The 27,726-nt window shown below is 39.3% G+C and overlaps 1 protein-coding gene across 1 annotated transcript; it reads left to right on the top strand.

The window, feature by feature from the left end:
• The first annotated feature begins 76 nt into the window (after positions 1–76).
• On the top strand, positions 77–25,731 carry ntmt2 (N-terminal Xaa-Pro-Lys N-methyltransferase). Its single transcript, XM_085387330.1, has 4 exons — positions 77–504; positions 9,632–9,804; positions 21,406–21,658; positions 22,760–25,731. The coding sequence occupies exons 1-4, from the start codon at positions 309–311 to the stop codon at positions 23,014–23,016; spliced, it is 879 nt and encodes a 292-aa protein (XP_085243456.1). The 5' UTR covers positions 77–308; the 3' UTR covers positions 23,017–25,731.
• The last annotated feature ends 1,995 nt before the right edge of the window (positions 25,732–27,726 follow it).

Here is a 27,726-nt window from a genome sequence, read left to right as displayed (position 1 = left end):
TGGTCACGAGTTCCTGTAGAAATAAGTCCTTTCATTTATGCCCTGCCCCCTTCTCACTTCTTTACAGTCAGTGTCTCTAGCAGGTGATCTGTAAATCTGGTGGCACCTCCTGTGTGCTTCCTGTGAAAAAGATCTCTGCTGGTTATTTGAACACTGGCAGAGACTTGTTGAACACTCAGCTAGACAGATATAGCAGCAGCTGGAGAAACAGTATCCTAAACGGGCACCACAGTATTCAGTCTTTTAGACTTCTCTGCTGTACCATTGCTCTTCAAGATCTTTCTGGATAAAAAGACCAACAGGACAAAATGGAGATTACACTTGAAAATGACAAAAACAGCTCCTCAAACTTTGAGTACAAGGGTGCTCACCAGGCATTCAGGGACCGCTGGAAAGGGACAGATGACACCATGTGTCGCCACAGCATGTCCTTTCACCTACACCACACACTGAGGAGTGAGTTCTTTGCCAGCTACCTGTACCTGCTAGAGAAGGTTCCACTGGGTAAGATGGGTCATAGAAATGTGCTAAAATTTTTTCTTGAATGTTGATTTCATGACAGGTGTGATGTGTTCTTCTCTTCTTTTCATACCCATGTTTTGCCAAAGTCAGGTTGCTGAAATAGCTAAAATAACAAAAGGTTGTTCTTACTGCACCTCAGGGCACATTATAGACTCCTTCGGATAATGCTGATCCTTATTCTTAGACGGTTACTCGTAAATATTGATTTGTATGATTTTAAATCCTGTATCACCACCACTGCACTTACCTAGAATGCCAGGATTTACCTCTAACTATGGCTTGTTCTCAGATTTAGTTAACTTATGTCTTTCCAATGGTTCAATGGTAACTTTATTGCCCCCAATGGGAAATTGATTTGCAGTATGTCCATACACACACACACACACACACACACACACACACACACACACACACCAAAAAAGGATGTTGTAGTTGCTAAACGTAGCCAGCAAAACTACTTCTTAATTTTCGGAAAAACATTTAATGATTTGGACTGTGTACCCACTTCCTGTTTTATTTTGATATCACTCAGCTTAAGTTGACATCAAGTTTTTATTGAGTTGCTGCAATTTCCTGCCTTATCTGTGTCCATATATATATATATATATATATATATATATATATATATATATATATATATATATATATATATATATAATTGATATGAAATTCTCACTTGATGTTGATAACAACACAATCAGTCCATGCATGCAAAGAACTCCAAAGAATGTCCATAAATCAAGTTATGTTTAATAATGTGAATGTGAATAATAGTGAACACTGAACACAAAGGACATGGAACGTCATGACACCAACTGAAATCTATCAGGAATTGGAAAGCAATCCTGTCACTTAGTGCAAATTAATATCAGCTGGTTTTGTCCCAATAGCTGGCCTATCAAATAATGTCTCATTACCAAGGTTTCGCACAAGAAACATCTCATGATGGGTAAAACTAATAAGCTCTCTCAAGACCTTTGCAACTTAAAAAACATACTGGCATTAATTAAAAAAGAATTTCTGAACTACCAAAGGTTCCAGTCAGCACTGCTGTGGCCATAACCCAGAAGTAGAAAAAACATAATTTCACCATAAACTGGGCATGACTAGGTGCTCCCCACGAGATTTCAGAGAGATGAATGAAAATAATTATTAGAATAGTTGTCACAGACCCAAGGACCTTACAAAAAGACCTGGAACCAGCAGGCACAATTGTTTAAAAAGAAAAACAATAAGTAATGAACTCTACCACCATGGCCTGTATGCACCAGACTCCATTGCTGAAGAAAAAGCATGTTGAAGCGCATTTAAGGTTTTTTGACCAACATTTAAACAAGGCTGTGAAATACTGGGAGAATATATTCTAGTCAGATGGGACCAAAATTGAATTCTTTGGATACCATAATGGTTGGAAGTCAAACAGCACTGCATATTAGCCCAAAACACCATACTGAGATGTAGGGCTGGGCCATATTATACCGTTCACGGTAATACCGGTATAATGTTAGGCAACGATAGGAAAATGAAATATATAGAATATGAGTAAAGCGCGCATGCGCAGTGCCTTTGTTTTCATACGCACATGGCCGATTGTTGAGTGAAACAGATGAACCAGAATTGGTTTGTAAAAATGGTGCAACTTCAGTGATGTGGAACTGGTTTGGTGTTTGTCCGTCAGATACACGACAAAGCACATTTTTTTGCAGAACATGCAAGCGGCCGTCGTTATTGTCGTATTTGTCGGACTAAGATGCTCTTAAATCTGGAAGTAATCTGGGTCCTAAACGCCGTATGCTTCAGGTCAAACGAACACTGCAGCATCACCGAGAGTTAAAAACTGTCTAAATTCTTTCATCTTTAATAAAACGATCAGCATTGCTGCTTTACCAGGTGTAACTATGAAGTTTAACTTCCAGGCATCCATGAAAACAAAATGTATTACATTTAACGGAGTTAGAAGTTAGCAGGAAGCTAGCGGAAGTTAGCTCGCTAGTTTCGCTAGTTACCTAAGCATGATATAGCATGTTCTGACTGAGAGATTTCTGAAAAAAATCAAACGTACAGCTCTGCTATCACTTCCAACATAAATGAAGACAGGAAACGAAACAGCAGTGACGTTTGTAGGGTTACTGAAGTTGGGCTAGCTAGTATATAATTATATGCTACGTGCTCGCTAGCGACACAGCTATGTTAGCATAACATAAACAGTGAATCTGGAGGACGAACACTAACACTTTTCCACTTATAAAAGTTAACGTGAAGGTTCCTCATGGTTAGAGACAAATGCAATCGCATGGCAGGATGCTGTAAACGGACCAAAGTTCAGTCAGGAGAACAACTGAGATAATCCATCCACAATACGAGGTTAGTCATTAATATACTGCAACAACATGGGAATAGAGCAGCTGCCAGAGAATTCAACATTAATGAATCAATGGTACAGAAGTGGAGGAAGCAAGAAGAATGAGTTTAATAAAGTTTGATTTATCTGACTGCTTTGTTTCGCTTAATGTGCCTTATAATCCCGTGCACCTTATGGTCCGAAAAATACGTACTGCAGTTTAATGTTGCAAAGCACCTCTTTTTAAATTCAGTGGATATTATACATGGTTATGCTCAGGATATGTCAGCCCCATTTCTACTGAAAATGCCTTTTGGTTAAACTTTCAGCAAGGAATTTGCATTTGCACTGTTACATTTTTATAAAGCTTTAATGTACATAAAAACCAGCTTCTTGTTTAAGTGAATATAAATGGAAGGTTGTCTTTTTGCGCTAGTAATGTTGTGGAGTTGTATTTTGTCTCGCATCAATTATATCGTCAGTTATATCGTTATCGCAAATTTTCAAATATATATCATGATAAATATTTTTGGCCATATCGCCCTGCTCTACTGAGATGAAAGTTTGGAGTTGGGAACATGGTGTGGGGCTGTTTTTCAGCATATGGCACTGGCATGCCTCATTTTACTGAATGAAAGATTAAAGGAAAAATGTACCGAGACATTATTGATAAAAATCTGCTGCCATCTAACAAGATGATGAAGATGAAATATGGGTAGATGTTTCAGCAAGATAATGATCTCAAACACAGAGGCATGTAAGCTCTCTATTAGCTTCAGAGAAAGAAAATAAAGCTGCTAGAATAGCGCAGCCTGCCCGGAGTACAGTTGAAAGTCTTGGAAAGAACTTGAACAGAGTTCACAGAAGGTGCCCACTGAACCTAAAGGCTTTGAAGACTGAGGAAAAATGGGCCACAATCACACCTGAGCAATACGTGCGAGTAGTTCCTCCATACGGGAGGTGTTTTGAAGTTGTCATCACCACAAAAGGCTTCTGTACAAGGTATTAAATAAATTAAAATAAGGGTGTTCAATATTTTTTTCCCTGTGCGATTTTTCATTGTTACACACAACTTGATTTATGGACATCTATGTTTTAATTTCTTTATTACTGCAGTCAAGTGTTCTAGCCATTCTCAAGATGTTTTTCTTGCTTTCTCAGATTATCTGAGATTATTGCTTTGGCATTCACCTTCATAGGCTTCTTCCTTATGTGTTTTGGACTAGTTCACCTTTTTGTTTTTGTTTCTGATAACTGTTTTGTTGACTTAGTAACTGAAAGCACGTGTCTGACTTCATAAATCTCTTATTTTGGACTGACTAACTGACTGTCTACATATGGGTCTTCTCCCTACTTAACCATTGCAGTACATCTTTTTGCAACTCTGACAATCACCTTTATGGTCAGAGATGCTTTATAGCAGGGGTCTCAAACTCACGGCACGGGGACCACTTGCTGCCCACGTCACCCCTACTTGTAGTGACGTGAAGAAATATAATGCAATTTGGCCCTTGAAGTTCCTTTTTTTTGATAGGGAGGATTTGTTTGTTGTTGAGTTCAATGTTAAAATAAATTCTTTAAAAAGCAAAAAATGATTTAATATGAAAGCAGTATGAGCAGAGAGTACAAACATGTTGAGGGATTGGCTGTGTCAGTTCATTAATGGAGATATTTGTAAAGAAAACAATTTTCACTAGCAGTCAAAAACTAATGTGTCTGATTTTTTATTTTGCTAAATACAAAAAAGGTTATAGCAGAAATGTTGCCATGTGTCTTACCAGAAAGAGAGTACCAGTTTGTTTATTTGGTAGTTCAATGAAGGGCTTCAGTTAAAGAGTGAGAAAAATATATATATATTTGCGCTCATGTTTGCAGTTTTGCCTTGTTATACAACATTTAAAAAAAAAAAAAAGGCAAAACACTACATTTTCAGAAATATTTTCGTGTGTTTGTTTGTTTTTTGTATTACTTGAGCACTAACGTAGCCCTCCAATGAGATGACACTGCCAGCAGTGGCCCACAGCTCATTTAAGTTTGCTTTATAGGCTTCAGGCTTTATGGGAGAAACCCCTTAAAGATAAATTTCCCCTATGACTGATTAGTGCAGTTGTATAGTTTGCAGGACATGCAGTGTGCACTATAACAATAGCTCTTTTTCCTTTGTTATGTTTTTTATATAGTCTAAATAGATGTTTAGTGACTGTATAACCAGAATAGTCATTTATTTGCACTAAATTTAATTGCATTAATTGCATTACAATACAAAATGTTATATTTACTTATTTATTTATTTATTTAGGTCAGTGCATGTTAATGAACATAAATGTAAAAAAAAATTACATGAATGTAAACATACCAGATTATAGCCAAGGGCTAATTTCCATCTGTTGTCCTTAAGCATAAAAATAGACATAATAATTCATAAAAATTCATCATTCATTCATAATAAAAACTCCATCACCAAACTTACACATACACACCATTCTGTTCCCAAATAAAACATTAAAACTATACAACTCATACATGATCACACACTTGATTTGTCCATAACCAGTTTTTAACCTTTCCCTTAAACAAATTGAATTTCGAGCATTCTCTAATGGGTTGAGGAAGACTGTTCCACAGATGGCCTCCCTCTACAGAGAGGACGTTCTGCCCAAATGCTGTCCGTCTGTGGGGTATAAACAAGTCTCCTCGGATTGTAGCTCGAGTGGTCCTGTCTGAGCTACCAAATACTTAAACATTCTCACATGTGCATGTTCATGACATTGTGTCCCATTGTGTGAATGCAACTTAAACATGTAAAACTATATATATATATTATATAAAAGATTTTAAGTTCCCTTTATTCTATATAGATTAAGTAGCCCTTTTCCTACTTTTGCTACCTTATTTCCTAAAAGGTTGACACAGCAGATGGAATACATATGTAATTTGGCACTATTTAAATGTATTAACTTATTTATTTTATATCAGATGCCATTTGTAATGAAATAGACGAAGTTATCACAACATGTGTACATACATTGAATCCATCCTACCTTGTATCAGAAAGTTCAGTCTGGTGTGGTAATGATGTGATATGATATTTTGGGATATTTTCTTGGCACACTTTGGGTCCCTAGTATCAAGTGAGCATTGATTAAATTCTATACCTTAATATCCAAACCGGACCCATCTTCTAACAGCTGCTTTCAGCAGATTAATGCACCATGTCAAAAATCTCTGACAATCTCAGCCTGGTTTCTTGAACATAAAATTGAGTTAATTGTATTTAAATGACCTCTACAATTAACAGATTTCAATCCAAAAGGGCACCTTTGGCATGTGGCAGAATGGGAAATGCCTCATTGCTCCCTCGTGGCAGCTGACAAATGTGCAGCAACTCCGTGATGCTATCATGCCAAAATGGATCAAAAGCTCTGATATTTTCAACATCTTGTAAAATCTTCTAATTAAGGTAAAGGCATACGGGGGCAACCTAGTAAAAGCAAGGTGTGCCTAATAAAGTGGACAGAGTACAACTCTTTCCTTAGATAGAAAGGTGATGTGGATATTTTCATGTAATGGTCACACTAGAGTTGCTGCATACACCTCCAGTATATTGCACTTCGCCTTTCACTAAAAGATAAAAAGCATGTGAATCCCTTTTAAACAACAACAAACAACACCACTGTTCAATAAACTGTGGTGTTACCTGCACATTTCTGCTTCCAGCCTATCTGAAAGACTTATACTATTAGCAAACAGAAATTCCTGGTAATGTTACTTGAAATAAAAAAATAAAATTACTCATTGACTACAAGAAAGGATCCGAGATCAACAGGGCCCTAAAAGTCTTCATCAGGAACTCAATAGGGATGTGGCAAACAACAGTGAGAACATAAAGAATTTTGATGGAGAATTTATATAAAATGCCTTCTTATCATTGTGTTAGTTTCCCAAGCAGCTACAGAAAATATATAGGTGACATTGCCTATATATGGCCAAATGTACTCCCCATCTGTCTTAGTATGCATATGAACCTGAGATCCCATTTTTAATCCACGGGATTGAATATGATGTTGGTCCAGCTACAACAGATTCAACTCTCCTAGGAAGGCTTTCCACAATGTTTAGAGGAGTGTGTTGGAAGTGTTGGAACAGGAAGGGACGGATCCACAAATGGGATCATATTATTGTCTGAATTATCTATGCTGAAGTATTAAGAGTTCCTTTCACTGCATCTAAGGAGCTTGTCTCCTGAAAAAGAACCCCACATCGTAATCCCCCCTCTACCAAACTTTAGGGTTGGCACAGTCCACCCAAGCAAGTACCGTTCTCCTAGCAACCACCAAACCCAGACTCAGCCATCAGACTGCTCTGCTCTTTTATACACCTGCGGCCATGGATGTGACTGAAAAACTTGACTTTAATGATTTGGATTGATGAGTGAATAGATATGGCAATATAGGTTGTTGCCATATCTATTGCTTAAGGGGGTTCTCCAAATTCAAATTCCAGAGGTCACTTGACTTTAAGCAGCAAATACAGCTGATATCAGTGTAACCAGACAGGAATTTTGTCCGTAATTGTGGCTTAGATGAAGACTTGATTGGATTTGATGAGCAATTGGTTGTAAGTCCTGGTAATTCCTAATGTTTTCAACAACTTAGCCTTTCTCCCAAGTGCTGAACCATATGTGTAATGAAATATTTATTAACAGAAACAAAGTAAAATTTCTTTTGTAGCTTTGTTTTTATACCATTAAACAGTTACAGGATAGCGATTTGTTAGTGTTAATGCTAGTGAGTGAATTGACATATATGAATCATTAATGGTTAGTACATTCATATAAAAAGTGTCATTGGAAGCACTGCAGTGCATTAACAGTTTAAATAATAGCTAATCATCTCCAGAGTGCACTCATGTCTATCATGAGATCATGGGCTGAACAGCAGCAACAGGAGATCTTGAGCTGTAGGTCATTCTAGCTCAAACGTGTCTTATTTTCTTACCGTCCATTTGATACAAGGACCATTAATGGAATGACATATCAAACACAAGAGCACTTACTCATGTCAGACAGTGCTATGCCGTCTGATCTACCATCAGGCGGCTGCAGTCAGGTCATTTACTAACAGCGTGACAGATTAATCCTCATACCTTGTATCATTTAAGCAAGTATTCTGTTACACAGAAAGTCCAAGATCAGCTTCTAATGAGCTGGTGCACTTTCAAGGTGTGAGGTAGATGTACAGTTTGATTGGCAGACAAGTGTGCTATCAAGCTGTCTTCAGGTCTTCTCCGTTCTTCTCGACATTTCTATACTTACACTTCCCCTGAAAGCTGTCCTGAGGGATAACATGACAAGTAAACACCAGTTGTAGGTGCTTTGATCAAAGCTGGTACTGTGAGAAAAATGTTAGGTCATAACCACATTTGTCTCCTTTTACATCTTATTTTAGTGAGCCTGGCCAGGTGCAGCATGATTAAGCCACCGTGTCATGAATCATGCTATTAGTTATCAAACTGACACATTGCCCTCAGCCTCCTCCCCAAAACAACTTGTTATGAAGTCAGTGACAAGAAATATGTTCATTTATTACAGAAATTATTTGCAGCTCAGTAGAGCTGAAGTAGTGGAAGTTTGGGATAGTTTAAAAAGCGAATTATAAAGTTTCTTGAAAGGCAATATCGAAATTTCAACACTGTATACATTTCTATTATCAGCCTCCCAGTAATAAAACTTATTCGTTTTAAACATTTGTAAATTCACAACAGTAACTTGAATCAACCACAGGGTTATCATGTACCATATAACAGCTGAGCTGAGTGTAGGAATACTACACCGCATCCCTATTTATAGTAGTGATCAAATTATCATTCTACATTTCCTATGGGACTGAAACCATCTTCATACAGAGCAGTCTGGTGTCATCTTTGTAATGCTTCGGAAAAACTCAAACCAGTCAAAAATAATCATATCAAACTAATTGATCATTATTTAAAACAGACATCATTCTTATAAATTCATATCTGGTAAACTTCTTAACACTTTCCCACTATAGCTCATTACATGCGTTGATGTAACGTGTTGTCACATTGTAATACATGGGTTATCGCTATAGCATAATTTTGCGAAATGGTGAAGTCTAAAAACTAACACAAGTTTGAAGTCTGAAGTGGTGGCAATGACATTCTCACTCACCCTCAACCAAGGGCACAAACACCTCAGAGGGTGCTTCCACAGTAACCACACGTTACATGAAAAGATTAGGTACTCTGAAAGAACTGAGTGGATATAATAGATTTTTGCAGAACACAATTTAATATTAGTGGATAAGCGTTACAATACAGAAACTAGGAATAAGCACTGGCAATGTTTATAATTTACTAGCATCAGCTCTTGTTGTGAGGTGTTGATGTTAACTATAGCGCCACTGAACTATATTTAGAGTGAAATACCATGCCTATTTTGTGCCTGATGCGGTTGTGACAGTTGCTGCTAAAAATGGGGAAAGCTGTGAGTGTAGTTCCAGAACTTTTTCTCTGTCCTGCAGCTCCGCCCTGCACCCTTATCCCAAATGTTTAAATGTTTAATCTCACATAATTCTGGTTCTCAATAATATTCGTATCTCATACAGAATACAAGACACATTAAAGGAGGAGTCTTGTGACTGTCATTGAATAGTAATAAACAGTCTGTGTAGTTGGTCAATTGTGTTCAAATGACGTTCTGGGTTTTATGATAGGTCACCCGGTATGTTTGTCCTTGTGTTCTAACAGTGAAGCTGTTCCCAGTCACCTGTGAGTACATCAAAGGAGAGAAACAGTTCTACTACAGAGCTCAGAAGTTCTACGAGGATGTTCCTGCCTCAGAGGAGGGCATGATGGGAGATTTCGTAGAAATATCCAATGTTGATCTGGAAGGTTCCCTTCAGTTTTTGAAGAGGTTCGTGGTAAGTCAAAAGTTAGTACCTCACATTCAATTAATAGAATCCAGGCAAAAACAAATCTGGGAAATTTTCACGCATGCTGGTCACTACAGTGGGCAGCTAGTCAAAGGCTGTATTCTTGTATTTGTGTGAGTGTTGTTGGTATACTTGAACATAAACCACCCCATTGGACTCTGATGTGTCACTCCATACCCTGCCACCCACTGATTGTTTAATGTTACTATGATGTGTTTCATTGTAATTATTGTTATTTAACCCTGTCATGCATGAATTATGACAACCTCTGTCAGGATTTTTTTTAAAGTATTTTTATTCATCTTTTCATACCTTGCTCCTCCCCTTTGTGAGTGTGGACGCTTCATCTCTTTGCTCTTGAATGCTTTGCTTCTTATATTGATTTTTATTGATTTTTATGCTGATTTTTTCCCTTTTTTCCGTGTGAGCTTACCTGCGATAACTTCTGGACACTTGTAGATCATTAGGACTAGAGTGTTCTTAACAGAAACAGCAACATTTTATGGTTACCTTATCCTCAGCGCTCCGTGTGTCTGTGGCCTAGACACAGCTGAAGCCTGATTACAGCGTCTGGGCACCGAGCAGCCTCAATAACCTGGAAAGGTGCTAACCGCTAGGCTAACTAGCAACAAGATGCCTTCCCTCTCCACAGATGACTACCACAGCCTCCTGCAGAAGATTGCAGTACTGGAGACAAAAATTCATCGCTTAGAAGTAAACGTGGAGGTAAATGGACTGTGTGGAAATGAAACAACCTTGCCTTTGATTCAAAACAATGGCGATGAGCAAGCTAGTACACAGCTAAGGAGCACAGATAACATGACCAAGAAAGTAGACTCTGTGCATTATTATAAATCCTCAGGTGATAATCCCCCCTTAGACTGTCTTGGTGCAAAACCAAGACATAAATCATGTCTCCTGGAAGTAGGGTTGCCAACCGTCCCTTAAAATACGGAATCGTCCCGTATTTCGAAACAAAAGTACACGTCCCGTATTGAGCTAATAAGGGACGCACTTTGTCCCGTAATACAGTGAGAATCAAAAGTAGTCTATAAATGTTAATGGAATTAACGCTTTGTTTGAAAACATAATTCCCAGCCCCTCTCCTGCTTTGTGACCAATGAGCTGACACCACACTTATGACAATTCGAGTATGACAATTCAGATTACCGCTCATCTCATTGGTCGAGGAAAGGTCGCTTACGGAGAAAATACCGGAAGACAACAGATGACCACAACAACAAGCATGGCCAACAGGGAAACAAATGCTGACACTGCGGTGCAAGTCTCGGATGACAGTACACCTAAAGCTGGACATACACTGTGCGATTTTTTCAGTCACGTTATTCAGCTCCTGCTCAAACTGCACGATTGACTCGCAGGGGTTAGACGTTGGTAGGTCACGATGCAGGTCTCACACTATACCGCCCGATGCTCTGATGCGACCTGAGTGCTCACACTGTGCCTCCATAAAATGAAGGTTATAACAGAAAATCTGTCGCTCTCCCTCTCTCTCTCTGTCTTTCACTCACACAGACACACCACCACCATCAACTTTGCTAAATTGCTAATGAAAAACATTGATCAGGCAGCTGTGATTGAGCAGCAATGTAGATCCAACTATTTTCACGGTTGTTGTGGTCGTGATCATTTTGTGAGGCCACATTGGAAAGCTCATCCGAGCCTTTTCGAAGTTCTACAAGTAGTGCCTCCATCGCTTGTGTCCAGATCACACGCTGCACTGCTGTGCTGCTCCATCTTTTTCACCGACGTTTACGTGTTTGCGCGTGAGCAGTGTGAGCGCCTGTGGTGACACCTTCACGAGCGATTGATGATCGGGAGCTGGTCGTGAGGTGTTAATCACTTCTCGTTACCCCACGTATACTACACGACGCACGATGAAGGCCAAAATCGGTCCGATCACTCAAAAATCGGCTAAAAATGGGCCAAAAACCGCACAGTGTAAGCCCAGCATTAGAGCAGCAATGTTTGTTCCCCTCAGAGAAAGGGAAGAATGGGAAAAGGAAAACACCTGGCTGGAAAAAGTTAATATGGGCATGTGCAGTGAATATCAGCGCTATGTGGCCAGAAGTGTGATAATATAATTTATTTTGTGTAATAAACAACTGCAAGGATAGATGATTACAACAAATTGATGACTAATACATAAAAGTAATACATAGATGAATAATGATGATGAGTTATGATGCGTAATCATGGGAACAAGCGGGTTTACAAACAGGAGCAGCTGATTAGCATTAGAAAAGCTGAAATAATACCTCAACTGAAGCCAATTGTACTAAATGCACTAAATGTGCACTGTTACAAGAATATTTTTCTTTCTATTGTTTTCTATTATTTTAAGTTAAGCAGGACAGAGTTCTTTTAAAGAAAGATTTACTTATATTCTCAAAAGTTAAGCATGACAGGCTTCTGTTTAAGAAAGAGACCTGTTTTACTGTGTTAATGTTGTCATTTTGAGCTAAAAATAAATGGCTAAATGATCATTTGTTTCACATGTGTTCATATCACAAAGAATAGAATATGCATGTACTTAAATCAACTTCAAGTCAAATGGTTAAAAAAATAATTTCACACACAAAAAAAGAGCTAGAAAATTCACCACACTGGGAAGGGTGAAGACAACTGGGTCGCCCGGCCCTGGCCACGAGGTGTCCCTTATTTATTTTTCAGGGAGTTGGCAACCCTACCTGGAAGGGGGAGGACGTATCACAGGCAGGGCACAGCGAGCTGAAATCTCTGAAACCGACTGGCCTTCACTTCCTACGAGACAGAGAAGCTCTTCTACCCCTGTATACGGGAGGAAACAGGACTGGACAACCGTGAATAGGAAGGTTAACAACAAACCTCCAAAACAACTGAATGTGAAACTGCAGAACAGATTTGCTCCACTATCAAAGGACCCTGGATCTATATCGGACAACCATCCATCTAAAAGCAGCGAAATAAGGTCTGAAAATCTGTTGAAAAGTGAAAGGCCACAGGGAAAGCTAAAGGCTAGGCCTGAAACTCTGATTGTGGGTGACTCTGCCGTAAAGGATGTACAAAGGATGTGCGGTAAGAACACTAAAGTCCTCTGCTTTCCTAACGATATGGTCAACAACCTGAAGGAGAGAATTCTTCAAATTGCAGATGAATATCCAACTGTGACAAACATTGTTCTGCATACAGGGTCAAACGATGTGTCCAAACAACAGTCGGAGGTTCTGAAACGGGACTTTACTGGATTATTAAATACTGTAAACTCTCTGAATGCAGCTGTATTCATCAGTGGACCTGTACCGCCGGTCAGAGGAGGAGACGAGAGATTCAGCAGGTTGTTTACACTGAATAAATGGCTTATATCAGCATGTGCTGACCACTCAGTGCACTTTATCGACAACTTTAATATTTTTTGGGAACGCAGGCATCTGTTCAAAGCAAATGGATTTAATTTTAACAAGTCAGGGGTGAAACTGTTCACCTCCAACTTGTTTTATTCCATACGTCATCCATCCGTGCTTGGTGCCAAGGCTGAGATAAACGAGGAGTTATCTCATAAAGAGGAACAAACAGTACTCCAAGAACAGACAAAGCCCAGCAGAAACCTTGAGGAGGAGCTCCATTTGCCCCCACCCGGGAAGAGCCTCAGAAAGGAGAGACATCCATGGCATCTGAGGAAGAGCCTCAGAAAGGAGAGACATCTAAGGCAAGAAGAGGGGTCCCTATTTGCCTCCAACTCTCTCAACAACACCAACGACCAGGACAAGGGACCACGACCTTCCCCAGTCCCCCAAACCCCTGACAGGCCATCACCCTCCTCCCCCTCCCTTTCTCCCTCCTCCCCACACCTGAAATTCACTGAGGAGATGATGGAGCGGGTCAATGCTGGGCTCAGATCTACCCCCCGTCCCAATCCCTTTTTGTCCCCCATAAACCCCCCACCAGAGCGGCCAAAGGTTCGCCATCGAGCCCCACCCTCAACAGAGCAATCGAAGTCACATTGCCCAGCCTCGCCCCCCTTAGTTCCTCTTCATGCCCTGTCTCCGCAGTCTGATGTGTGATGTGTGAAGGGTCCGGGCTGTGAGGATTATGGCAGTGATGACTTTTCCCAGGAGAAGCTGGGACCCTGTTTACTAGAAGGTTTTAAAATTTCTGTACTTTTAGGTGACAGGAGACATGTGGCCTGGTCAAAACACAGAGAGCTGCACTATAAAAGATCTTTAAACATAGTAAACATACCTTGTGTGCCACAGACTGCTCCCAAACACGAGGGGACAAGTAATACCTCTAAAACACTTAAGTTGGCTTTATTAAACATTAGATCTCTAGCTGGGAAAAATTTTTAATTAATGATTTAATCACTGAGCACAGCCTTGATTTTATGTTTTTAACTGAAACTTGGTTGGACCAAAGTAACAGTGGAGCTGTTCTCATCGAGACGACCCCTCCTAACTACAGTTTTATCAGTGAGGTCAGGGCGAGCAGGAGAGGAGGAGGGGTTGCTGTCTTATTTAATGAATCATTTCAATGTAAGCAGCTATCTCCTGGAAGTTTTCAATCTTTTGAATATGTGGCTTTACAGCTGAAGGCCCCATCCAAAGTTGTGTTTCTTAATGTTTACAGGCCTCCCAAATACTGCACAGACTTTTTTAATGACCTCAGTGAACTGCTGTCTGTGATCTGTGTTGATTTTGACTGTGTAATTATTGCTGGGGATTTTAACATTCATGTGGACAACCCTCAGGACAAAGGGACTAAAGACCTGAGTAACACTCTGGGCAACTTTGGGCTGACTCAGCATGTAACAGAGGCCACACATAATAGAGGACACACTCTTGACCTACTGATCTCCAAAGGCCTGAGCATTTCAAAGGTTACTGTGTCTGATGTGGGCCTGTCTGATCATTACTGTGTTTTCTTTGAAAGTAAAATCTCAGCCCACACAAATATATCAACAACAGTGATCACAAAACGGTGTATAACTGAACACAGTAGTGCAATTTTTAACCAGGTCTTCCCATTAACACCTGACCTGCCCAGAGGGTCAGTCAATGAGCTCGTCAATAGCTTCAATGCTAACATGTTAAATGTAATGGACACTATTGCTCCCATTAAGGTGAAGGTTATCTCTGGAAGGAAAAAGTCTCCCTGGAGAAACTCCACACTGGTGAAAAATGAAAAAAGAGAGTGTAGGAAAGCTGAGCGCAGATGGAGAAAAACAAACCTCCAGGTTCATTATGACAGAGGTGGGACCAAGTCATTGTTTTGCAAGTCTCAAGTAAGTCTCAAGTCTTTATCCTCAAGTCTCAAGTCAAGTCTCAAGTAATGTCAGGCAAGTCAGAGTCGAGTCTCAAGTCACTGGTGTAAAAGTCCGAGTCAAGTCACAAGTCTGAAACTTTGAATTTCAAGTCCTTTCGAGTCTTTAAAAAAAAAAAGAAAAAATAATGTTGCAGTTATGCTAAATGTAAATATTAGACCATGTAATTTTAAAATCTGTGTTTTTCTCAACACATGACAAAATAGTGAAGTTAGAAAATATACACAAATTGTGAAATTGCACCTCTTTAAAATGCAGCTCAATTAAACCTAGCTCCAAGAATAATTTTCACCGACAGTTCTGAGATAAGCTGCATGTTATTCTTGGATGCGGTTGTAGGACCGGCCTTAAAATCGCATGACAAAAATATCATACATAAATAAATGATATTTTTTTTAAAATATCATTTAAAAAAAAAAACTGCATCACCAACGTAGCCTGGACAACATTTGCTAGTTAGATGAAGTCAGCTATCTCATCTTAGCATATTTATATGCATATTTATAATCATACGGTTCTTGGAGTGAGTGCATACACTCATGAAGTTTAGTAACTTCAGGTCACTGCAACAAGCCCAGGTACAGTTTACCGACGGATGGGTACAGGACCTTGAAATGCACCGTGTAGAAAGTAAAGACCATCGTACGTATCATAAGTTTACCAGTCTCACAAATCGTCGTCATAAATACACATTCGTTAACCGTTTATTAATAGGACCTTTGAGCTCAACGGTAATTAATTAGTAGTGGAAATAATTTCTGGTACCCATCACAGAAATGTAGCAGTGACAACAATATTGTATGCTGTAATCGTACTGGACAATTAGTGATACAAAAAACCTGTTTTATCCTGTGAATAAAAGTATATGTTTTTGTCAGTGTACCATAATAACAGAAGTGAAACGCAATATTGTGTCAGGACAATTCACTATTTATGCACAATAAACACAATAAACAAAAGAGCATAGCGCGACAATTTCTGTTCAGCGCCAGACTTGCTTGTAACCTATATCACCAATTATGTTAAGAAAAATGACGTATTAACTACTAAAAAACACTGACCTTCGTGTAAATGCTTGGAGCAGACTAACCTGTGAGCTGGAGAGTTCTGGGACGTTATATTTGATCTTTGAATGGCTGCGATCCAGGCCATCCGTCGCCTCTTTGTTACTTCGGAAACTTGGCTTGAACAATTTCTCCTCAACGACGTAATCCGATAACAACCGATCTCTTTACCCGTCGGCTTCCCGTGGCTGTCATGCGACCGGCTATTGCAGTTAATAATACAACAGCTTCTTGACATTTTTGTGTTTCTTTTTATCACTGTATAACTGATTTCAATTGAAAGCCTGCGTGCGCTAGTACCGCTTGCCACGAGTTCCCAGAATCCTTTGCGGTTCTACCCGTGAATGACGTCACATTTTCAATCTCTATATAATATGCATGTTAAATTTTATATTTGGGGTAAAATATCAAGTCTTTTCAAGTAAACCGGTTCAAGTCCAATTCAAGTCCCAAGTCATTGGTGTAAAAGTCCAAGTCAAGTCACAAGTCTTAGAACATTTTTTCAAGTCAAGTCTAAAGTCATAAAATTAATGACTCGAGTCTGACTCGAGTCCAAGTCATGTGACTCGAGTCCACACCTCTGCATTATGACATTTATAAAGAGAAACTTCACAATTATAATTTACAACTGAGGAATGCAAGGAGGTCCTACTTCTCTGACATCATCACTAAAAACAGCCATAATGCTCGGGTCTTATTTTCTACAGTTGACAGGCTAACAAACCCTCCTGTGTCAGTGGCAGCTGAACTTCATTCGACCATGGCCTGCAATGACTTTGCCAAATTCTTCACTGAAAAAATCCAAAAAATTAGACAAGCAATTGGTACATCAACAGCAGATCCAGGATATGTACTGTGTCCACCAAAAAACTGTTTAAACACCATGAAACAGTTTCACCCTATTAACAGCAAAGACCTGGAGGACATCTTAGGTCAACTGAACTCCTCCTCCTGCTGTTTAGATGTCCTGCCAACAAGTTTTTTCAAAAAGGTCTCAAAGACTTTAGAGTCAGACCTGTTACAGATTGTCAACTTTTCTTTATTATCAGGTATGTTTCCAGAATCACTAAAAACTGCTGTAATCAAACCTATACTGAAAAAGGACAATCTTGACAAGACACAAATGAACAACTACAGGCCGATCTCAAATCTCCCGTTTTTAAGTAAGATCATTGAAAAAGCAGTTTCTCAACAGCTCAGTTACTTCTTAAAACAGAATAATTGCTACGATGCCTTCCAGTCAGGTTTTAGACAGAACCACAGCACTGAAACCGCTCTGACCAAAGTGTTTAATGACATATGTCTGAATACAGACAGTGGAAAAATGTCAGTCCTAGTTTTACTGGATCTCAGTGCAGCATTTGATACAGTTGACCACAACATATTACTCAAACGACTGGAGAACTGGACAGGTCTTTCAGGAACTGTACTAAACTGGTTCAAAACATACGTAGAAAACAGGAAATACTTTGTATCAATAGGTAACTTCACATCTGAGCAGACAAGTATCACATGTGGAGTTCCCCAAGGTTCCATCTTGGGACCCCTTCTGTTTAACATCTACATGCTCCCACTGGCACAGATTATAAACAACAACAAAATAAACTATCACAGCTATGCAGATGACACACAAATATATATCACAATGTCACCAGGAAACCGAGGCCCTGTACAGGCTCTTGGTAAATGCATTGAGGAAATCAATGACTGGTTGTGCCACAATTTTCTCCAGCTAAACAAAAACAAAACTGAGGTAATAGTCTTTGGCGCCAAAGAAAAACGATTACAGGTCACCAGAGAACTTCAATCTATACATCTAAAAACCACAAACCAGGCGAGAAATTTGGGTGTAGTGATGGATGCAGACCTAAACTTAGAAAAACACATTAAGACAATAACAAAGTCAGCTTACTATCACCTCAAGAATATATCAAGGATAAAAGATCTGATGTCTCAACAGGACCTGGAAAAACTAGTCCATGCATTCATCTTTAGTAGGCTTGATTACTGTAACAGCATCTTTACAGGTCTACCTAAAAAAATCAGTCAGACAACTACAGCTCATTCAGAACTCTGCTGCTCGAGTCCTCACTAAGACCAAAAAAGTGGACCACATCAGTCCAGCTCTGAGGTCCTTACACTGGCTGCCTGTCCGTCAGAGGATAGACTTTAAAGTTCTGATGCTGGTCTATAACGCTCTGAATGGTTTAGGACTAAAATACATCAATGACCTCCTGACCCAGTATGAACCATCCAGATCCCTCAGGTCATCTGGATCCGGTCTTTTATCAGTTCCCAGAGTCAGAACCAGACACGGAGAAGCTGCATTCAGCTTTTATGCTCCTTATATCTGGAACAAACTCCCAGAAAGCCTCAGATCAGCTGAAACACTCAGTTTATTTAAATCCAGGTTGAAGACTCACCTGTTCTCAGCTGCATTTGAATAAAGCACCAAATCCACACTTTAAGCTTAAATTTCAAAACTTACATTTAACTACTGATTTTATCTCTGATTTTATCTGTTTTGATTTTATATACTGTTGTTTGTTTGTTTGTTTGTTTATTAATTAGTTAGTTAGTTTATTTGCTTGTTTTATTCAATTTTAAATCATGCTTTTTATTTGTTCTTGTTTCTAATGTCTCTGTAAAGCACTTTGAATCACCTTGTTGTTGAATTGTGCTATACAAATAAACTTGCCTTGCCTTGCCTTGCCTTGCCTAAAGATGAATAAAAATAGCTTTTAAGCTTTAAAGTATATGCTTTGCATGCACTTTGTCATAGTTTCTGCATATTGTCCTGTAGTATTTGCAATGTAGCTCTTAGTGTACATGCCAGAATCTATTTTTGGTGAGAAATTTGTCATCCTTATTGTACAAAACAAATTATTGTTTCATGATGATGGCGCCTCAGTGCAAATTCTAATTATACTGGAGTCGTGATGGCAGCCTCATAAACACCCACACAGAGTGAGCTGAGCCAACAGCTGGTAATCACTTTGTACTATGGTATTTTTATTTATTTATTTTTTAAAAACAGCGCTAACTTCTGTACAGTGGACAAGGAAAGGATTTCTTTAATGTTCTGGGTTTGTCTGTGTGTGTGTTGCTGCTGTAGACAGGGGAGTCAGGCTACATGCCCTTTATTTACAAACTCCTAAGACTGCTTAAAAGGAACTACAAACAATTAGGAGGCATCCTTTCTCTAGCAGTAATATAACCATATAAAATTATAATGCTCAAAAAGCATAAAGAAAATGGGAAATTGGGATAGCAATTTAAACATTAATGTACACAGTGGACTGAAGATATTGAAAACACTGTGAATTTTCACATTCTATATCAATTTCAACTTGGCAGAGATAGGGTTAATGATTTATTCTATTTCAAACAGGCCAATGAAACTGGGAGCCAATTTTTTGGACTCCTGTTGAGCTAGTTAATAGGTATGCCCTCATTGTCATCTGTTGTGATTTTATTTTGAAAGGATGCTTCCTGTTATGCTGCGGAGTATATGCGAGAGTTCAATAAACAAAGTCACCTTTTGGTGTGAATGCTCCGGTAAAAGCCGATGCCCCACGTGTGATTATTCCTCCGTCTAGATAATAAGTATCTTCAATATTCATGCAGATTCTGCTAGAAGACCCGTCTCTGCTAACAACTCCATACAGAGCGCAATGTTCATAGGAGGGGACATCTGAGGGTACAGTGAGCTCACCTTCAGTGGCTGGGAATGAGGTGACTCCTAGCCAAGCCATGCTTCAAAGGTTAATAGGCCCATAGCAGCAGAGGTCATGGTGTTGTGGGCGTATTCTACCCACACCAGCTTGGAGTGCCATATTGACAGGTTGGAGGAGACATTGCACTGAAGAGGGACCTCAGTCTAAAACTCCCATACACGAGAGCTGAACTGGAGCCACTAGTTAGAGATGATGTCAGAAGGAATGCTGTGGAGTCTGAATGCGTCCACCAGGCTATGGTGGACTCAGGTTTTATGCAGACCCTGCCCCACCAAACCCTGGTTTGGCCTGGGGCATTGCTGGAGGCAGAGTGGGTGGAGGTTAGATGTGTGCATGGGGACAGCCACAAATATCCCATAGTGCCGCTTCAGCCAATTCTCCTATTAGCAGCAAACTGTCGGAGTGGGAGACTAGGCACAGCACAGTATAGAAAGAGTGCCTGGTATTCCAGTGGGCAATCAACAATGCTCCTTCATTATTACCTCCTGGGCTGCCTTTTCACCCTGTGTTCGGATGGGTGATGGAACTGCAGTGCCTCCGTCGCATGAAGGATGCCAATGTCCGGATCACCTGGTGGCATCTGGCTCTCCACCAGGTGGTCCATAGGCCAGGGATGGAGATGGTTGTCACTGATTTCCTCTCCTGCTCGGCTAGGCCTAGATGGCTCTCCATCGATGGGGGTATGGGTGGCTTGTGGCTTAGCTGCAGGGGGGTAGGGGGGGGATGAATGGCTTCAGGGTGTGGTGTTCGGGGAGGGCTCTCACACACATAACCTGCATCATCTGATTATGTCTCCCCATTGTGTGTGGCGTAAAGCAGGAGGATCATTATTCTCTTCCAAAGTCTCTTCCCTGGCTGTAAACAGCTTCTGTTTACACCTGACGTTTCCATTAAAAAAGAGTGTGGCAGGAAAAGATTTAGAACGCATCCAGATTAAAGAGAGCTACATAAGTGCACAGCAGTATGGCAGTAATTCACTGAAACCAAGAAGTTTCCTGTAACAGAGCTCCTGTGGGCCCCCATACTTTCCTACAATCATAAACTGGGGTCCCTGATGTGGAGGGGTTGTAGTGAGGTCAGAATACCAAATGAAGAGGAAGAAAACCAGCACAAGTCAAGTGAGGTGACTTTTTATTCCCTTGTGTTAAAGTTCATTGCTTTGTTACCCTAAGGAACTGGGGTTGATTTGTTTGGTACTTTTGAGCATGAAAGCTTGACACCTGGTAACATAAAACATAAAGTATAGAACTTTTTATGATTTAGACATGATAATAATGCACTACTAGAAGAACAAGAAAGATTTAAGCATCTTTTTGTTTTCTGTAAAATTGAAAATCTCATTTTATGACTACATTTGCTTTATAGACAGTCTGCATTTTCCTAACTTTAAACTCTAAGTATCCTTTAAAATTAATTTGATTAAAGTTATATGAGTCTATCCTTTCTTTTTCTTTCTTTTTAACAACAGGGGCCCGGTAGTGCGGGCACACAGTGTGCTCTGGATTGTGGCTGTGGGATCGGGCGGGTAGCCAAAGGTGTGCTCCTTCCCGTGTTTGAGAAACTGGAGATGGCAGACATGATGGAGCACTTCCTGCTCCATGCACATGAGGAGTACCTGGGTGACGATGCTGACCGTATTGAGACCTACTACTGCTACAATCTGCAAGAATTCACACCTCCACAAAACAAGTATGATGTCATATGGATGCAGTGGGTGGCATGTAAGTATGAAGGTTATCTATACACTCTGCTCATGAAAGATCAGGTGTATTGATATATTTGAATTTTCATCTATTGTACAATGATGCTTCAAATTGTATACTTATGAAGATACAGTATACTCTTAAGTACCTCATTATACTTATACTTTTAGACTTAGAGGTACAATGGCTTGTCACTTAACTGCTGTCCTCTAAGTTACTGCCCATGTACCCTTGACAGAAAGCACTTATACCCTCGGCACTTTATCTACCTTATCTTTGGCTGATACAAAATACAGATACAAAATGAAACTTTTCCAAATATTTTGCATGCTGTTGTAATTCTGCAAACTTGCTGATGCATTTTGCACTTTTTCAAACAGAAAATCCTAAAATTCTTTAAAAGAATGTTCCGAGGTTCTATTTTTATATTTGTGCTTATGAATTATTCTGATCTCATATTGTTTTCCTTATATATTATGTATCTCTAGTTTATTTTAGATAACTTTAGGTTTATTAGTTCCCTTTGGCATCCCCTTTCTGTCCTTTTAGTCTCATATCTGTATTTTGTAGTTTAGTGTCATTCATGTTAAGTTTGCCATGTCTCCATATTTTTTTACTTTTTGTCTGCATCAAGCTCACATTGTCCTAGTCTCTCAGTGTTTGTGCGTCCTGATTTACTTTGATAGTCCCCTGTCTCGTGTGCTTTATGTCCCCCCATCTCGTTATGTCTAATTTGTTACTGCTGTGTATCACAGTGTCTCTGCTCCCCTAATCACCCTCCTGTATGAATATATTGTGTCGGTCTCCCTTTGTCCTTGAGCGTCAGCTCATTTTGCCTAATGTGTCCGAGCTCCTCGTACCTCATAGTATGTTTCCCAGTTTATTTTGTGTAATTTGAAGTTTTCAGTTCCTTTTGTATTTCATGTCTAGCTTTTTGTTAATGAATTATCTTCTTAATAAACGACGTGACTTTTGTTAAGATTATTCTGACTCAAGGTTTTTGCATTTGGGTGAAATCACAGTCACTGGACTTCCATAGTTCTATTGGGGGACTTGATGATTTCTGCAGTGACTAATAAATCAGTTAGAAGTAACTATTTTTCCTGTCTTTCCCTTTAGGCCACCTAACAGACAAGGACCTGATGAACTTCTTGTTTCGCTGCAAAAAGAGTCTGCGTCCAAATGGTGTTATCATAATCAAGGATAATATGGCTAGGCAAGGCTGCAAGCTGGACCCCATCGATAGCAGCATTAGCCGCCACCTGGACATCATGAAGACCATCATTGCCAAGGCTGGACTGGAGGTCCTGGCTGTTGAGAGACAGGGAGGCTTCCCAGAGAGCATTATGCCTGTCTGGATGATTGCTATGAAATAGAAGAGACAATTTTAGTGCAAACAGCTTAAGCTTGTGGTTTGCTTTGATAACACAAAGGAAAATTCAGCTCATAGCTGAGTTCACTTGATATTTCAGGATTTTTTTCTGCTGTTTTGCTGAAAAGCAGAACAACATAGCTAGAAATCTTAGCAGTGTAATCCATCTATAAATGTTGAAAAAGCAATGTGGACAGCATGATGGCAACCAAGGGGATTTTATGGAGACTGGGGCTTTTTTTTTTCTTAAGGCCACAGTATACACACACAGTATAAGACAGCATCCTGTATGTCAGCAGATTCATACTTTTATCTCTTTATATCTTTATGACATCAATGATCTTGATCTTGTGGTTCAGACTAGTTTTGAACTAAATCAAACATCAACACCAAATATGAATCATGTAAGATTTAATAACAAAACGTTGCACAAACTTGTAATATATATCTGGATACATTGTCTGGAAAATGGCATATTATTTTTGTTAATAATATGTTATTTTTGTTGCATGCAGTGGATGGATACAGATACCATGCCATTTCAATTGGTTTTGCTAAGGTGTAAACTAACTTTTAAAAGCTTTGTTTAGAAAACTTGACAGCAAACAGCTGGGATGGTTCAGTATGTCATCATACTGTGTATTCTGGGAATGCTTAACAGTTAAGAAGTACGGTGGCCCCCTAGAGACAAAGCACGTACAAACTCCAAAACACGTACAAACTGCTCCATGATGCTAGGGGCAGTGTTTAGCTTGATTTGCAAAATAAATGGCAAGTTTGTTGCAAACACAGGGCGTTGGATACCGGCGGGAAACACCTGCAAGGATAGAACAACCACGCTTTATAAGAAAGGTAATATGCAAACTGTTGTTTGTTTAATTTGTTTTTAATTACTATGAACGCTTAGCTTAATGTGGAGTCAAATCTGACGTTAACTAACAGTCAGTGTGCTTTGCTCAGAGAGAAGCTCAACACTGCCCCTATTGTGCTGGAACTCTTCTGTTGTGTTTTGGAATTTGTACTTGCTTCTGAGTTTGTACTTGCTTTGTCTCTAGGGGCCACCATAAAGAAGCACTGGCAGAACTAGAAAATGCTGTAGAGGTCAGACACCTAGCTTGGGCAAGCCGATTCCTCAGAACAATTTTTAACTTTTTAGCCAAGCTAACCTTATCATAGTTTCAGTCCAGTCAAAGCTAACTGTTTGCATAAAGTAATATTATAAATGTAGAGCAGTATGCCATTCAAAACAGCACCAAACTAGAATGTTTCCACAAAGTGGAAAATTACAAATGAATCACATCCCAACTGGGAGTATTTTAATTTCTCAGTTTAATTAGTCATTGTGATCTGCGTGTAAAACAGGGATGACAGATCTCTGTCTGAAATTACATAGACTCTTACAGCATATGTTGGCATGTTTATAGAGCTGATGTGGAGACAGTTTAGTCGTTTTTTGGGGAAAAATAATAATAGATATTAATTTTAAAAAAGCAAAAAAACAAGCACACCCAAAGATTGCAACTCCCCCCAAAGGGCAAGGGTAATACTAAAACTTGGATATTTCATGCTGATGTTAGCATTGGTCCCCAATAATGACATCTGTATTGGTTTCATACATCATTTGTGCTGATGTCAACATTGTTAACATGGAAATCTAGTGTAATATACTCATTTTTTCTGTTGTATTGTATTGTTGCAGACTTTCGAGAGTTCCCTCAAGTGATCCTATTTTATAGATGCTAGTTGTTTTTTCTGTATAGGAAGGGTTCATCTGTGTAGTTTCTTGACAAACAGTTTCAATGGAAGGAGGCAGAATCAGATAAGCTCTCCAAATCTCGATCATAGTTATTTATTTCTGAATATCACCACAGATCTTGTCTGGCTGGACTGACTGTAATCTGCTTGCAAACTGCAAGACATTTACAGTCCTTTTATTTTAGACCTCCTCTCTTTGTTAAAATCCTTATTAAAAATAATAAACTGAATTCATTTTTATAACCAAATCTGGGCAAACACACTAGAGTTCTCTAGGAAGTACAAAATTTATCAAACACAACCACTAAAACCATTTTTCTTCTGTTCAGTGTGCAGTCAGTTGTAAATACTTTTGCCTTTGTGTATTTAAAAATAAATAAATTATCATGTAATATTGCAGATTAATAGATGTGTCATGTTTTCCATGCTTTTATCGAATCATACTGTATATTTGTTTTGATATGAAAACTAGTTTTAGCTGGACCATTTTTGTAAAAGAAAACGTCAAATTGAAAGCTAACAGTAGCTTAGCCAACAGACTAACAGTAGAAGCAGCACATTGTTTTAAACTAATGATTTTCAGCTGGGCCCTTGAGGTGAATGTGGGGGTTATTTCCTGATTTTGACAGACAGTGCCTGTTTTCATATCTGCCCTGGCTTCATTTCAGGCCTGTCAGATGTTGTCTGCTTAAGACACATCCAGGAGTCACCACAAATATTTAATATTTGTGTGTGCAAGCGCTCAACAGGAGTGGTACAGAGCTGGGCCATCCAGAGATTTTTATGAAAGAATAGTTTGTCAGTGAGTAGGCTGGCACTGAGAAAGTACAAAATCATTAAAGCGTTCAAGGGGCAATGGCATGAGATGAACTCTGTAGCATGTTTCTCTCGTCAGAATGACTCTTTTAAGATGTGAATAGACCAAACACATTTTCCACATCCTGTATGAATTAAATATCTAAAATACCACAAAGTTAAACTTGGAGTTATTTTTTCTTTCCCCTAGCAAATAGCAGCCAAATGTGCTGTCACCTTTTCACGAGTGGTTAGCGTCGCTCACAGTCAAAGCGATCATTTCTAATACCGCTCAATGTCCTCTGTAGCCACTCGGCAGCAGTTTGAATACATTAGTTGGAGTAACACTAATTTGTCCAGTCACATCAACAGTGCAGAGCTTTGGGCTTGAATGCAGGCTGAGAGCATGTTAGGAAGACAGAGAGCACAGTTGGATGCAATAACTGCATTCAGGGCAACATAAGCTAACTTGATGGGAATGATTCAATACTGCACTGCCCAAAGAAAATATGAAATTATTGTAACGCAATTTGTAGTAACAATAAACCTGGGCTCTCGTGATTGTCCAGTGATGCACAGATAAGAGATTGTCCAGTTTTGTTAATTTAAACCTTTGTTGTTATTTAAAGCAACACGAATACATAATTCTGTCTATGGGACACACACACACACACACACACACACACACACACACACACACACACACACACACACACACACAAAACAACTAAAAGATTTATTAAAACCTAGCACTAGCTTGTAGTCCAATAACCACCTTGGTGGAGTTCTTCTTAGTCTAGTCTAGACTAGTATTACTGACAGCTCAAAAACTCGAGTTCATCTATTGCACATCTAATCTAGAACATTTAGAATAACTAATTAACCTAACTAGCATCTTTTTTTTTTCTTTTTTACCTGGAGGAAACCAAAACAGGCACAAACAAAACTTGCACGCTCAGAAGATTTAATCAAGAACTGTCTTTCTGTGAGGAAACAGTCCTTCCCCGCCCCACCAGAAAATAGACTTTATATAAAAGAAGACAAATGGTTTTGGACTCTTTTATTGGACCCTTTGATTTTTAAATAGGCTGATTCTTATATAGTGCTTTTCTACTCCACTTGAGCAATCAAAGCACTTTATACAACATGAACTTTTTTCCACTTAAGTTCTTGCTACCTAACATTTACACTCCAATGTATCCATCATAGAGCAACTTGTGTCTTGCTCAAGGATACTTTGACATGCAGACTGGAGCAACCACTAACCTTCTGATTAGTAGATGACCCGCTTTATCTCCCGAACTACAACCACCCACAAAACCTAAGACACATTTGTTTGTTTGTTTGTTCTAATTTATTTCGATCATGTAAACAATATGCAAAGTCCATCGAGCAGAAAAAAGAAGAGAAAAAATGCTATACAAAATAAAGCTAATACATTTCAACATTGCGTCAGCTGTGCACACTTATTTAATCCCACCCCTTTACCATAAGTTATCGATCAATATTTAATCAGCCTCCTTACTGATATAATCTGCAGTAATATTAACGAACATATGTCTGATATAATACAGTGGGGCAAAAAAGTATTTAGTCAGCCACCGATTGTGCAAGTTCCCCCACTTAAAATGATGACAGAGGTCAGTAATTTGCACCAGAGGTACACTTCAACTGTGAGAGACAGAATGTGAAGAGAAAATCCATGAATTCACATGGTAGGATTTGTAAAGAATTTATTCGTAAATCAGGGTGGAAAATAAGTATTTGGTCAATAACAAAAACACAACTCAATACTCTGTAACATAACCTTTGTTGGCAATAACAGAGGTCAAACGTTTACTATAGGTCTTTACCAGGTTTGCACACACAGTAGCTGGTATTTTGGCCCATTCCTCCATGCAGATCTTCTCGAGAGCAGTGATGTTTTGGGGCTGTCGCCGAGCAACACGGACTTTCAACTCCCGCCACAGATTTTCTATGGGGTTGAGGTCTGGAGACTGGCTAGGCCACTCCAGGACTTTCAAATGCTTCTTACGGAGCCACTCCTTTGTTGCCCGGGCGGTGTGTTTTGGATCATTGTCATGTTGGAAGACCCAGCCTCGTTTCATCTTCAAAGTTCTCACTGATGGAAGGAGGTTTTGGCTCAAAATCTCACGATACATGG

The sequence above is a fragment of the Rhamphochromis longiceps genome, linkage group LG17, assembly GCF_057381845.1.
Source record: "Rhamphochromis longiceps isolate RC_006_pf linkage group LG17, R_longiceps_female_GT1.1, whole genome shotgun sequence".
Taxonomy (NCBI): Eukaryota; Metazoa; Chordata; class Actinopteri; order Cichliformes; family Cichlidae; genus Rhamphochromis; species Rhamphochromis longiceps.
Note: the sequence above shows the minus strand (reverse complement) of the source record. Positions and strands in the feature narration are given on the sequence as shown.